This window comes from Chenopodium quinoa, unplaced genomic scaffold, assembly GCF_001683475.1.
Source record: "Chenopodium quinoa cultivar QQ74 unplaced genomic scaffold, ASM168347v1, whole genome shotgun sequence".
NCBI classification, from domain to species: domain Eukaryota; kingdom Viridiplantae; phylum Streptophyta; class Magnoliopsida; order Caryophyllales; family Amaranthaceae; genus Chenopodium; species Chenopodium quinoa.
In genome coordinates this window covers 905048-920224 of record NW_018742577.1, presented here as the reverse complement: position 1 = coordinate 920224, position 15177 = coordinate 905048, and the positions used below count along the sequence as shown (strand labels likewise).

Sequence of the window (15177 nt, the reverse complement as noted above, 5' to 3'; positions counted from 1 at the left end):
GCTGCTTCAAGGCGGCACATTTCAACAAATTTTAAAGTTAGTTGAACTTAAAATCGTAGGAGTGAGTAGTAAATATGTATATATGCACGTGTCAAACAAACATGCAAAGAATGACACAAAGACAACATTAAAGAATGACACAAAACACATTCTCATCAATCGATGCGAGAAGTAAAACAAGGGTTGCTCGAGCCGAATAGAATTCGACAAATTAGCCGTTCACTATTTTACTACTATTGACTTATTGTACTTTAATATTTTGGTCCGTACTACTATAAATGTTGCTTGATAAAAATACTTCCTTTAATAACAAGAAGAAAATATCAACCGGCGGTCCATCAATTTGTATCTTCAAACCTTATAAAATTACAGATTATGATCGATATCGATCTCGATCTTGTGACAACGTCATGAATATTTCCATAGTAATATTTGAATAATTTGCTAAATTAGGCTTAATTACATACTTTTAACGAGCTCCTTCCTTCTCAATACTCCCTTATTTTAAAATAAATATTTTATTTTTAACTAGTATATTTATTTATCAACATAGATTTTTATCAATAATATCTTTAATTATAAATAAGTATAAATATTAAAGACTTGATGTCTGGAAACTACTTGCACATTGACAACAAATAACCCACATGATTGGGCATTTATTTTATCTTTTGCACTATATATATAGGAGTATATACATACATTACTTAGACCAATGTTTTCAATAAATTAGAAGTAAATCGCATCAAATTAATATAGTCATATAAGTACTTGATAAAATCTTCTTAATACATAGTTTCAAAAACCAATTTTTCATAGTTTATACTTATTGATAATTAAAGATATAACTAGTCAAAGTTTCGTATCGACAAATATGCTAAACAAATTGGGCCACTTTAAAAAAATAAAATAAAGGATGGAATATTTTCTTTTTCTCTCAAAAGATTAAATTAATTTTTTTTAGCAATAATTTTATCATGCATAAATGTCCTTTAACATGTACAAATTATGTTTTTCTTTCAAAAAAATAATATGTACAAATTTTGTCAATTCTCTATTGTGATATTGGATTGATTTTGTAGAGGCAGAAAAGGTCGTTAGCCTTGATGGACGTGGAGGATATAACAAGCCTCCACAAGAAGAGTCGCTTTACAAGACCGAAGGTTATGGACATGGTGGAGGAGGTTGGGGAAGCAAAGGTGGTGGACATGGTGGCCATTGGCCACCGGTAGAAGAATCTCTTCATAAAACGGATGGGTATGGTGGTGGTTGGGGTGGCAAAGGTGGAGGTCGCGGCCATTGGCCACCAAAAGAAGAATCTCTTCATAAGACTGATGGTTATGGTGGTGGTTGGGGTGGCCATGGAGGATACGGTGGTGGTGGTTGGGGTGGCAAAGGTGGAGGACGCGGCCATTGGCCACCAACAGAAGAATCTCTTCATAAGACCGATGGTTATGGTGGTGGTTGGGGTGGCCATGGAGGATACGGCGGTGGTGGTTGGGGTGGAAAAGAGGGAGGAGGTTGGGGTGGCAAAGGTGGAGGTGGCGGCCATTGGCCACCAATAGAAGAATCACTCCATAAGACCGATGGTTATGGTGGAGGTTGTTGTGGACGTGGTGGAGAGCACCGGCCACCTCGAGACGAGGAGGGTGATGTAAGTCTCAACGGTCGTGGTGGATATAACAACCCTCACCCTCTAGTTAAGAATGCTGCCGAGGCAGAGAAGAATAATGTGAACGTAAATAATCATGGTGGACAACATGGTCCAAATAATCCACCAAAAACTGAAAATAATGCACAAGGAACTACTAGTAAATCTAATGGCCACTAAGATTATAATACGTTTTAGATGGCTACCAATGGTGTGTAGTAACTAGTATATCTTATTACTACTAGTACTTAAGTTTTATCCTCAACAAGTAACTAAGAATAAAACAATCAAATGGATGTAAATTGTACTTTGTATTAAGTAATGAAGCAAACTATATACATACATCCTCCATTCTTTTTTTATCGCTTCACTTACTAGTTTAGGAAGTTTACTTTTTATTACATCAATTCCTTATTTAGCAAATTTTTACTTGTACAATAGCTTTTTTACCCCTATTACAATAACATCATAAGGCCACTTATTATTCCCCCACTTACCAAATTAAACCCCTTTATTACAGCAACCCATCCTTTTTTCTGGTGAATTACAATAACATAAAATGATAAGCCCACTTATCATTGTATTTGTACAATTCAAACCCTAGTTCTTGAAGCTTCTTCATCTTCCTCACTTTGGTCATTCTCTTTCCTCCCTTCCTCCTTCAACAGCCGTTCTTTCCTCTTTCTTCCTCCTCTATTCCTCTTTCTCTCTCCTCTTGAAAGGATCTGCCTCCTTCTTGCTCCTCTCTTCCTCGTTCTTTGTCCTATCTTCCTCCTCCTAGAATGGATCTATCACCCCTAAACGATGCTCTATTCGCGACTGACGATGAAATTTAGCAGGGTTTCATTGTTGCTCTTGTTGAAGCTTTTGAAGAACAGGCTTCCTGGCCTAAATTGTTCTACATGTCGGGCAAAGGTGGCGACATTTTCAGCCAACGAACCTTTGCTGCGATTGGTAAAGGTCTCAGATCTGTTGAAGAAGAGGAAGCCGGTCATAAATTAATTTATGTTAGCTCGATTGTTGGGGAAGGGGAGGTCAAATCCGATCCTCTTACGGTTGCCGGAATGTTTGGGTCTGGTTGTTCTTCACTGTATTTTGTTTGGTAAATGTAAAATATTCCCACTGTTCACTGTTGGTGAGTGGAGTTCAGTCAGAAAATTTGGTGACTTTTTGTGTAATACACTGCAGCACATCACCATAGCTGGCAGCATATGCCAAATGTGGTGGGTCTCATTTTTTTTCTAATACAAGGACACTATTGTAATTTTACCACTATTAAATTTTGCCGTCAAAAGCTCTATAATGCGATAAATAAAAAACGGAGGAAGTATATATTAATGTATACTAATATGTATCTCTAATGGTTTTTAATACTTATTGGTCACGTAATGTCATGATTTCTTAGCTAGCAAAATATTAAAAGAATCAATTAATCCGGAATCAAAGAACCTTCAACAAACAATAATCTCCATTGCTTCAAATTGATTGTAACAAACTTTAATTTGCTTTGATACACCAACAAGAAAAACACTTAATTAAATAACGGCATATTTTTGAAAATAAAATGTACCAGCTCATTTTTGAAAATTTTACAGTAGCCTTTTGAAAAGTGACTACCACAAGTCTAATGATGTGGCATAATTTAATTGGATATTATAAACCATGTCATCTTTGACTTTTCAAAATTTTTTAATTAAAATTCATTTTTTTAATTCGGAAATTGTTTTTTTAATTTTCGAAACTTATATTTTATAATTTCATAAATTCTGTTTTTGATTTCTTAATTTTTTTTTTCAGAAAATCAAAATTAAATTAAAAATCAAAATTTAAAAATGAAAAACAAAAATTGTTCTTCATTGTTCTTCATTTTCTTCATCCAAAATCAAAAATTTCATGCAAATTTGTCACTATTATTCACTAATTCGTTCAATGTTTCACTGTGAAGTTCGATCTTTAATTTCGTTTACAAATTTTTTTTTGTAGCATTTTGAATTTTTCGGTTTTTTATTTTTAGTTTTTTGTTCTTATTAAAAAATCTCAACCAAAATTGCATTATTACGTATTTGTTAAGAATGAATTACCCGCATAGGTCTTTTGGCTATATCGCAGTGGTCGGTGGCATGGTGGTTTAGGTTAAATGATTGGTGTTCTTCCGAATGTATGATTGGAGAAGACAACAATTCGTTAATTGTTTTCGTACCTGTTTGATCCGTGAAAATATAAATAATTTATCAAGAACTTGTTTGTGTCTTAGGTAATGACCTAAACTCTTTTAGGTCATTACCTTTGAAAAACAATGTTTTATATATCTGATAATGACCTTATTATATTATAGACATGACAAAAATTTGCTACAAACAAGCAAGCAATTGTCCCAATGCAAGTTATAAAGCATATCCTCATACTTTGACTCAATTAAAAGGTAGGGTTCCTCAAAAAAATAAAATTTATTACAGAGTAATTCCTTTTTTCATTACATAGGTTAATCATTAGGGAGTAGTATACATTTAATTTATGACTCAATTTTTTCGTAATTAAATTTGTTATTCACATTGTCATTTATTATATACATAAATATAAAATATAAGGTATGACATGACTTAGTGATAAGACAATTTTATATTCAAATCTTATATTACATCTGTTTTATATTATTTACAATGATCAAATACTTTTCAGTCACACTTTATGTCAAATTATTACAAATAATACATAATGGAGGTAGCATAAACAAAGCGGCCACCGACACTACCCCACTTGGCAGACCATCTCTCCGTTACACACTCCTTTACACAACTCCCTCATCTCCACCGTCCATCAAACAATCCCATAAATCAACGGCTCAACTCAAACTAATACACCCCACCACACAATATCCCTCCACTTGACTCGTTTTCTTGACTTTATAGTGTGGCTGTGGGACTTCCTATTCCAAACAACACTACTCTCCTCCATACAAATTCATTCAAGCAAATTCATATGACTCCAAACCACACGTGATTTTAGAATTTATTTCTAAAGAGCAGTTCTAAACCCAAAATTCCAATCATGACATCCTCGAAAATGGATGAAGAGCTGAGAAATGCAGCAGTGAGAGGAGATGTAGACTTCCTTAAACATTGTGTTGAATCCAATAAACCCATCGAATACTACTTGACTTTCTATCCTGAGGAGGATGACCAATCTGGAAGACGCCATCATGGCAACATCTTCCACATGGCCGCAACCGAAAACCAAGAAGAGATAGCAAAGATTTTTGTAGATGTTTATTATCGTTGTTTACCATCTCATCTTTTGGAACATGAACGACCCTTGTTATTGAACAACTCCAGGGGAGATAACCCTTGCTTTGTGGCTGTTTTTAATTTTCAAGAAGAATGTGCGTTGGAAATTTATAAAATGGATACGGAGTTGATTTCCAAAATGCCTAATTATCGTGGTACCTCCTTAGTCTACGAGGCCGTAAATATGAAGATGAGCAAGTTAGCTTTAGAGATTTTGAGGTCTCCCCATCCTATTAGTTGCGGCGGCGGAAACAATGGCTACACTCCATTCCACTCAATACATTATATCGAAGGCTCAGGTAAACATGGTTATTATTAATTTTCTTTCAATAAAGAACGTAATTTTTTTTTTTAATAGTTCTTTTACAAATAAATAATTAAATATAGGAAATTTTATGGGAAAATACCTTATTAATTTTTTATGAAAAAGAAGGAAAAAAAAAAAGAAAATAAACGAAAAGTAGATGTTGAAAGAGTAGTTAAACTCCCAAAATATGGCAATGGAAGCATGGAACCTTGTTACAGTATACACACCTTATAAAACTAAAGTACTTTATTATAACATATTTTATAAGGTAGTTTTTCAAAACAATCGATTTTAATAAAAAAAATTTCCACAAAATTTCATTACTAATTGTCTAGGTCAAAGTTACACGATGAGAAAACACATAGTAAGTTAAAATGGAACAAACACTTAAATGAGAAAGTTGTAGTAAAATAATATTGTACTTCGTACAACATCATTTTTTTTTTTAATTTTTAAGAAGTAAGATACGAGGAGTTTAGGTATGTCTAACATCAATATGAATCAAATAAAATCTTATTCCGTGATTACTTTTTTCTTTATAAAGTACTTCGTATAATTTAGTGAGAGTTAACATATACGAATATATGTATATCACTATATGTTTATATACATGAACACACAAATATACACACATGTGCATAATTATAATTTGTGGAGATTCGGCACTTCATTTGTGGGCATATGATGGTAAAATTTGGCCATTCAAAATTCTCTTAGATTGTAAGGATATCATCCAAGATGTAAATAAGATTTTCACATACTTGGTATCTTTAACGAATAATTATGGTGGCAATCCATTACACAACTTGGCTAAATATGCCCCGTGTACAGAAGATGCTACAAAAATTGCAGAAATGCTGATAGATATTTACAAAAAAGAATCACCAAGCCTTTCAAATAATCAACATCCTTGGTTAGTGAAGAACATTAATGGAGATACACCTTTGTCATTGGCCATAGCCCATAAGAAAGAAAAGCTCGCAATATATTTGTTGTCAGTGGATGAAAATGTAGTTATCGAAAGTAAGAAGAATGTTCTATTCTTGGCTGTCGAGGTTCAATGTCATAAAGTTGCCGAAGAGATATTGAAGATAATCGATAACGAAGGTTGAACTCAACTTCTTACGAATCATAAAAAGCTCAATATCTTGCATCTTGCTCCATTATGCACAGGTGAGTCGACGATCTATTTATCTTTCTTTTTTACCTTTCAGTTATAGCATTATTATTGATAATAGATAATATAAGATAATAGAGTATGTGAGAAGTTGATGATATTCTAATTAGGTTTAACATGTATTTATACACCTAAGAAGATTACTATAGTTATATATTAGATTATTAATGTCAGATATTAGATTTCTCATGTTAGATATTAGATTATTAATGGCAGATATTAGATTATTAATGTCAAATATTAGATTATTAATATCAGATATTAGATTTTTCGTGTTAGATATTAGATTATTAATGTCAAATATTAGATTATTAGTATCAGATATATTGGACTCACGATGAGTCTGATATCAAGCAAAATGTTTCCTAAAATAAATAAATAAAAAGTTGCCAACTATTTATTTAATTGTACCATGTGGATTGACTTTACACATAATTCATCGTGCACAACTTTGCAATTACTAATAACTTTAACTATTCATTGTTTAGATTTATTAAAAGTTAATATTATAAATACTACTTTCAATAAAAAGAGTGTCAATTTTAACAGTTGATACATTTCGACTTTTGACATTATATATGTAACATAATTTAGCTAAAAAATGAACATAATCATGTCTGATCATTTTGATTTTGCTTTCGATTTGTAATTTCAAAAACCAACTTTTTATACAAGTAACTTTTAATAATAATTCGTTTAATATACTACAGTTGAATCAATGCATTGAAAAATGTGTTAACTTAAAAAGTACAAAGGAAGTAAAATACACAATAAAATTAGGCTTCTTTTACGTATATTGTTTAATTATGAATGATTGTATAAAAATTATTAAATAGCAATTCTTCTTTACAAGCAGAAAACTTTTGTGCACAACTAATGGAAAGACATCCAGAATTAATCAAAGGAGTAGATAAAGAAGGATCTACAATAGTTCATAGTTGGATAAAAAGTGACAAAGAATGGCTATTTAAATTCATATTGGAGAGAAAGTGGAAAGATCAGTTTGTAAAACTTGTTGATGTTAAGGATTACAATTATCAAAACAATCCTTTTCATGTTGCCGCAACTACCACGCATAAAGCAACAAACCAGATTGTACCACTCCTTGTTGAAGCTTACAAAAAAAACAAACTTATTTGGAGCGTAGATGATATCGATAAATTGCCATGGTTTGAAAAGAATAAAGAAAACGAAGGGCCTCTACACTTGGCATTACACAACAAGCGTGAAGATCTTGGACTATACATATTGTCACTACTCCGGGATTATGAAATTATGGATGAACTGCTAGATTATTACGAGCCAGAGCACTCTACGTTGTTTCTTGCTATACAAAACAATTGCTCTGAAGTAGCCAAATTCATATTGGGAAAGTTGGATAAGCGAAGCAGGACCAAATATCTAAAAGATTCCTCAACTGGTTGGAATATATTGCATCTTGCTACAAGCTTGACAGGTATTAGTTTTTCGTTCCTTCATAGAATAATATTTAGCATTTATTATTACACATAATTTTACGAGATGAAAGGTACGGAGTATATGTTATTGGTTAAGTATTGGCGCATAGCTGCTAGTTACATGGCAAGTAAATAGCATGAATAATACAAAAGAGTGATGAAAAATGTTTTTCTAGTGGTACAACTAAGTATATAAATTGTCATCAAATATAATACCACTATTACTTATAATGGCTATAAATAGTACTACTAAAATAACTTATACTATAGTAGCATAAAATACATGTATAATGGTACATAAAAAAATACCACATTAACAATAAAAAAAGTTATGTGAATTTATCAGTTAGCCCTCATATATGCATCCCAAATAAATAGCAGCTATGCGTCTAGTTGCACTCTATGTTATTACATTGTTTGACTATCAATTGCTACTTTGCCTCACACTTGACGAAGACATGCAGGGATTAACTGATATTTCTAATTTCACCTAGTGGAAAGAAGGGAGACATATATAATAATAATAATAATAAGGAAAAATTGCATGGAATAATTCGACCTTTGCTTCATCCGCCCAAAATAATTCCACCTCCTTTAATGTCAATTCACTTCAAATGGTACCAATCGATCAACAAACTTTTTATGACATGTTATCTAACACGTATCAACACCTAATTGGTCCAAATAAAATTTAGAAAAAAAGTTAAAATTATTTTTTAAGGAAATTTAAAAAATTATCAATTAATTTCTTACAAAAAATTAATTAATTAACCGATAAACCACCAACCCCACTGCATCGACCCCTTCCCCGTCCCAATTCTGGCCCTCCTCCCCTTTCACGTCACGATTCCAGCCCCTCTCCCTTTCCCGTCCCAAAGTATACTTCTTTGACGGCGATGATAAGAGGAAAGCGACGCTTATTGAGCTCGTCGATGAGAGCGACAACGACGGAGGTGGGTTTAGAGAAGGTAGATGTGCCACCATTGGAGGTGGTGGAAGAGAGAAAGAAAGATTTTTAGGGTGGCTGGGTCTGACTGGTTTTTTTTTTTTTTTTTTTAAAATTTATTATTTTAAATTTTAAATTTTAGATAAATCATGTTGTGACATGTGTACTTTAAAACCCAACAAAAAATTACCTATTTAATAGGTTACTAGTCACTTGGGACCATTTTAAGCGTGTTGACATCAAACGTCGGATTACTAAAAAAATAATTGAAAGTTGGGATTATTTTAGGCGGATGAGACAATGGTCGGATTATTCCAGGCAATGCAATTTTTCCTAATAACAATAATACCTCCGTTTCTTATTATTTGAACTTTAAAACATTTTATATCTCACAAATAATACCCAAAGTTGCAAATAATATAAAACGAATGTAGCATATATATGAAATGAATTTTAAAACTCCCTCCATTCTTTTATTATTTTTTTTTTAAAGTTTTTTATCTTACTACTTTTCATTTTTTATCTTCCTATTTTTCTTTATTCTTTTTATGGTAAAGAAAATATCCACTTTTATTACTCTTTACCCACCATATGACCCACATAAATTTTATAAACAAACTTTTTCACTCATACCTATTTTTTTTTTTTCTTAAAAAGGACGCACTTACTATTTCATTTTACATAAACAGACTAGTAAATGGAAAGAGAATGATAATTAAAGTACAAAGGAGTATATTTTTATAGGCTTAAAGCATATACTCTCTCCATTCTCAAATTATTTTTTTTTTATTTTTTATTTTTGGTGAAAACCAATCTTAAATTATTGTGCTTTTTTCATAAGCTTAACTTTTAATTTTTATTTTTTGGATCCAATGCAATTGGAAATTGAAAACTATAGTTAAGAAAAGACAAGTCAAAGGAAATGAGGTTTTTATGAAGTTAGGGATCGGATCGAATACATGATTCTTATATGATCTTTTTTATAAACTATGAAATTAGATGAAGAATTTGGGACATGGCTAGTTAATGAAGCACCAGAGTTCATCACCGAACAGGATAACAATAATCAATCACCTTGGGATACAGCATATGAAACCGGTTCTGCATGGTTTATAAAAGCGGTTTTGAAAAAAGATTCATCCATGTTTAGTAGCGAACCCCTTAGCTTGGACAAAAGCTTGTGAAAATGGTCATGTCGCAGCTATTCGTGCCTTCATCGACCATAATCCGAGAGCGTTTCGATATCTTTGTATTGAAAAAAAGGATTCTTCTTTACATCATATAAAACTTACAAGTTCAATAGACTGTGAAGATTTTCTCAAGATTCCATACATGAAGGATCTAATTAATCTTCAAGATTCTCAAGGTGTAACACCTTTACACAAAACAATACAAGATAACGACTTATTCTTGACTGAAACTTTACTCAGCATTGATAAGATCAACTATGACATCAAGGATGATGAAGATAATTCTGCCATAGATCTATTGGTTCAGAAATGCGCTGACAACCAGGCATGGGTATGATTTCTTTCCAATAAAATTTGCTACATATTAAGATTCATTTTATTAAATTATATATATATAATGAATATGATGCTTCTTTAATGCAAAAAATAAAATAAATATTTTGCTCTTTTCCCACTGATTTGTTGGAGCAAGCTTGCAAAGACGATAGTCAATGGGTATGCTTTTCAATTTTTCTACTTCCTCCCTTACATATTAGTTGCAATTTTAGAATTTTTTTATATCTCACAAATAATACCCCAAAGTTACTTTAAGTAAATCACATTAAATCACAAAACTTGTGTACATGTAGTTATCCATTTTATTGCAAACCATGTGCAGGAAGAAATGTGCCAAAGAATCGGGTTTAATCCAAGGATAAAAACATCATACTTCCAGCGTAGGACCAATTTGTTAGAAGTGCGAAATTCATTATTTGTGGTGGCGGCTCTATTAGCCACTATTACATTTACTGCTGGTTTTACTCTTCCTGGCGGATTAAATCAAGAAAGCGGGGAGGCACTTTTAGCCAAGAAGGTTGCATTTTTGGTATTTTTGATGTCTAATACATTGGATATGTGTACTTCCATGTTGGTTTTGATTTGCCTTGTATGGTCTATGGTCCAAGATTCGAGTAATTCGTTGTTATTGATTGATCGTAGCATGGTGTTACTCTTGGTAGCGTTTTACTCCACTATATTAGCATTTATGACTGGGGTCTATGTGGTTATATATCCAAAGGTTCTTTGGGCAGCCATCATAATCATCATAATGTGCTCTCTTATTGGAGTTTCGGCGAACAGAACCCTCTTGTACAAAGTGCTATTGATCCCTTCACCAAAGAAGAAGCAAAATCAGAGAGACCCAATGTATCTGCTTGAATTGGTGAGCTCTCTTGTCGAAGATAAATATGTTTTTGACATCCTTTAATAACTTTAGAGGATTATATATAATTGCTAGTTGTAAATTATGCATAACTTATTTGATGAATCTATGACTTTCAGGGTAAAGCTTTTCCGTGTTGCGTAGGCAGTAGCAGCCAGAAAGTTGAGTGAATTGAAGCAACAAATAAATTCAATAAAATTCTTGTAGTTATTGGCTTAGAATATTCTTGTGGTGTTAAGCACTTATCATGAGTACTTATTACATGATGCATTGTCAAAGTTACTCATTGCTATTTAAAGTGGTGCAGTTTTTGAAAGCAAAGAATTTTATTTTATTTTTTGACAGGACAAAAGAAGTACGAGTATTATTTGAGACATTCTTAGTGAAATGAAAACCAAAATAATGTCTTCTAATTAAGTTAATTGAGTGACATTTTTTTTAAAAGAATTTTTATGAGATTTTGGGCACCTAAGAATGTTGTGAGAGGTTATTTAAGAACTATGTAGTACAATAGTCATCATACAGACACAAGTTGTTGAACCACACACTTATATTACTAGAGCAGTTTAGCTTATGCACAGTAAAGCAAGGAGAAAATCAGCTCAGTAATTAATAGAAAAACTATAAAGCTTTGAAAGGGGTAAAAAAAAAAATAGGACTTTTAGAGTAGAAAATAGTTCCATTTGTTCTTTAACTAGTCCATCCAACAACTGACCCTAATTTTGTTGTGATATCCATATGTTAATACCTAGCTTAATTATAAAAGTTAAGGACAACTTGATTGTAGCAAGCTGTGAAATTTAGTTTATTGTAGGCAATTAGGTGTTCAGCTTGACAATGTTGAAGGAGAAGGGAAAGTTAAGGACAACAAAGTAGAAAAACGAAACTTTTCCTCAAAGGAAAAAAAAAAAAAGAAAAAAGGTAGAAAAACAAACTTAAGAAATGGGTGAGGCTTGATAGAAAGCTGAGTGAAATTAAAAAAAAAAAATGAAAAAAAAACTAGTGTGGTACTGTGGTTTGTTGTAGAGGTGAGGCCTAAAAAGGACAAATTCACTTTAAAAATCCTAACTTTGGGCAATTTACTTTGAAATTCTGAATAACCCCAACTTTGGTATTTTTTTTTAATAATCTCACCTTTTTAGTTTGCCTTTAGCAAGTTCAATCGATCAACGACCTGCTATAACAGGTACCATGACACTTGTCAACATGTTATTAGTCTATAAAAAAACCCTTTACTAGCCACCACCCCTCCCCTTCCTCCATCGTTAAACCCTAGGCCACCACTAGCCCAATCGAATATCGATTGGCCACCGCCCCCCTAACCATAGGAAATGGTCATTTGGCCCCTTCTACCCCTGAAATGACCCAACAAACCCACCACCACCCTCTAAATTAAATCACCCGCATGAAACTGGCCAAAATTTCCCCTCGCCAAACCCCGACAACACTCCTCCCTTAACAATCCTCATCCCCGAAACCGACCGAAACAACTTACCCTACCGCAAATATGAATGACCATATCATTTGTACTCCCTCCCTGTTGTAATAAGTGTTACACTTTGAGCGGCACATAGATTTAGGCAATTTAATTGAATTAAAATAAGAGGTAAGTGGAGTAGTTGGAGTATTAAAAAATTGTACAAAAAAAAAAAAAAAAAGATAATGTGGTTAATAGTTTATTGTGTAATGAATGTGAGAGGATAGAAATAATAATAAAAAAAATAATAGTAGTGGGTTTGTGTGGGGACCATAAGAAAAAGATATAATATTAAAATATAACTTTTTGCCAAAAAAAAAGTGTAACACTTATTAAAATATGGTCGAATATGGTAAGTGTAACACTTATTAAAACACAAGGGAAGTATAATAATTCCGAACGATTTCGTGGAGGAGGTGGTGTTAGGGTTCAGGGGTGCGGGGTGGGGGGAGTTGGTTTGGGGTGGGGTTGTGGGTGTACTGGTAGGGAAAGGGAGGGGTGGAGGGTAGGGGTTTACACGGTGGGAAAAGGGGCGGAGGGGTTGGGTATTGGGGTTTAACTGTGGGGCAAGGGGAGAGAGTGGTGGTAGGGAAAGGTAGGTTAGTTTATTTTTCTTTTTTTTTTTTTTTTAATTTCTATTTTGTAATTTTTTTTTTAAATTGCAACATGTGGTATTAATATAATAAAAAAAAATTACCCATTCATTAGGTAATTGGTCATTTGGGGTGCTAGAGGCAAACTGTAGCAAATTAAATTAAAGGTGAGATTATTAGAATATAATCATATCCCAAATAGGTAAATCGCTTAAAGTTGGAATTATTAATGTGATTTTTTTCTTGTAAAACAAGGTTTTTCATGTGAGCAGCAACTAGAAAGCTGAGTGAAATGAAAATAAAATACTTCCTCCGTTCTTTTTTAACTACAACGTTGGAGTTTTACATTTATCAGTTCACTATTTATATATGTCATTAATATCTTTATATATATTGTAGCTGTAAAGAAAAAAAAAAGGTTGATACTTTGAAGTATAAATCAAGACAAATTTAACAAGATTCCACATGCACATAATTTTATATTTTCTAACATATAAATCACAAAAGACGGCCAACAGAGTTATGTTCATGTATGTGAACATTGTAAATTTTGTCAATGTTGAGGATGGAGGATGCATTATGTTTTCTTTCAAGTGAAATGTGTCTATGAGACGGTAAGTATAATTTGTGATGCCTCACATACTATAATATGCTATATTTTGTAAACTTCATTACCAAATTATTGATATACTATTCTTTATATAAAGCTAGCTTTCTTCTAAAGTAGGGATACATTATAATAACACCTTCAAGATATTAATTATTCTTGCCATTGCGTAGGAATCAATATTATATGTTTTAGAAATTTTTGCGTGGATGTGGTCCACGATAATATTATTGTAGACCTGAGATTTATATACACTAAGAACTAACGTTATTTGGAACATAGTGACCGTAATTTTAACATAATATCCTTATTTTTTAACATAGTAACCTTTATTAAAACTTATGTGACCTTTAATGTTATTTCTGTTTACATCCCAAAAAATTAACCTCTTATAACTTTTATAATGTCCCAATCGCTTTTATTTCAACATAATAACCTTTATTTTAATGTAGTGACCTTTTATTTTTATTAATAAAACAATAAAAGTATCTCTAATGTTAGTGGTCCACAATAAATTTGTGTAAACCAGGTCCATTTAAGAATTTGTATATATGTTTATAAGATGTTAAGAACATGCTCTTAATTATTTAATTAAATAAGTACCTTGCTACCCAATAAATTTTCTAATTTTCTACTTTAGTATACTCGTTTAATTTATATATATATATATATATCTATTTTTTTTAGTTGACATCATCTTTACTTTTGCTCTATTCACAAACTATACTTTAACTAGCTTTTATGATTTATATTATTATATTATGTATCAAACATAATCATCTGGAATCTTATTGTAATATCTTGTATTTTTATACGTATTTTAACTTAAAGGAGTATTCCTTAAAGTATTTAAAATAATTCGAAATGAATTAATTATGGTGTTTCCTTAATTTAAAAAGAATTATTTAATTAAAAGTTTATTTTTAATTATTTAACAATCTTGAAAATATTTTATTTCATGATTTGGAAACTTTGGGGCATATTATTTTATAAAAGGTAATTTTTAAAGTCAATGGTATTTAGGGAGAGTCAAAATACTAGTTTGAATAGGAAAGGGATCATTAAGGGTAAAAAGGAAATTTAAGTCTAGGAGGGTTTTAGAAAGGGAGTATAAATACCCATCACATGGACAAATTAAACTTTGTCTAAGGTGGAGAATACCCAAGGTAACACTCTTTTTCTCTCTCCTCTTATTTTTTCTTTCTGTCTCTTAATTTTTCCCCTTCCCCTTTATTTTTATTTTGTTTCACACACCACCACCACACACACCACGGTGGCCGGCTGCCA

At 32.0% G+C, this 15177-nt stretch overlaps 2 protein-coding genes across 2 annotated transcripts; both read left to right on the top strand.

Annotated features, from left to right (window-relative positions):
* The first annotated feature begins 134 nt into the window (after positions 1-134).
* LOC110720678 (glycine-rich cell wall structural protein 1.8-like) lies at positions 135-2757 on the top strand. Its single transcript, XM_021899731.1, has 3 exons — positions 135-171; positions 1083-1738; positions 2491-2757. Exons 1-3 carry the CDS (start codon positions 135-137, stop codon positions 2755-2757), a joined length of 960 nt encoding a protein of 319 aa, XP_021755423.1.
* A 1856-nt stretch (positions 2758-4613) lies between these two features.
* LOC110720860 (protein ACCELERATED CELL DEATH 6-like) lies at positions 4614-11567 on the top strand. Its single transcript, XM_021899939.1, has 5 exons — positions 4614-6415; positions 7276-7875; positions 9822-10343; positions 10671-11213; positions 11333-11567. Exons 3-5 carry the CDS (start codon positions 10155-10157, stop codon positions 11381-11383), a joined length of 783 nt encoding a protein of 260 aa, XP_021755631.1. The 5' UTR covers positions 4614-6415; positions 7276-7875; positions 9822-10154; the 3' UTR covers positions 11384-11567.
* The last annotated feature ends 3610 nt before the right edge of the window (positions 11568-15177 follow it).

What these genes read in the sequence shown, in the direction of transcription:
- LOC110720678 (XM_021899731.1), top strand. Translation starts at nt 135, where the DNA reads ATGACACAAAACACATTCTCATCAATCGATGCGAGAA. An exon ending in CTCATCAATCGATGCGAGAA is followed by an intron (nt 172 to 1,082) that starts GTAAAACAAGGG and finishes TTGATTTTGTAG; the next exon opens with AGGCAGAAAAGGTCGTTAGC. An exon ending in CAGAGAAGAATAATGTGAAC is followed by an intron (nt 1,739 to 2,490) that starts GTAAATAATCAT and finishes GAAATTTAGCAG; the next exon opens with GGTTTCATTGTTGCTCTTGT.
- LOC110720860 (XM_021899939.1), top strand. Translation starts at nt 10,155, where the DNA reads ATGAAGGATCTAATTAATCTTCAAGATTCTCAAGGTGTAACACCTTTA. An exon ending in GCGCTGACAACCAGGCATGG is followed by an intron (nt 10,344 to 10,670) that starts GTATGATTTCTT and finishes AACCATGTGCAG; the next exon opens with GAAGAAATGTGCCAAAGAAT. An exon ending in CAATGTATCTGCTTGAATTG is followed by an intron (nt 11,214 to 11,332) that starts GTGAGCTCTCTT and finishes TATGACTTTCAG; the next exon opens with GGTAAAGCTTTTCCGTGTTG.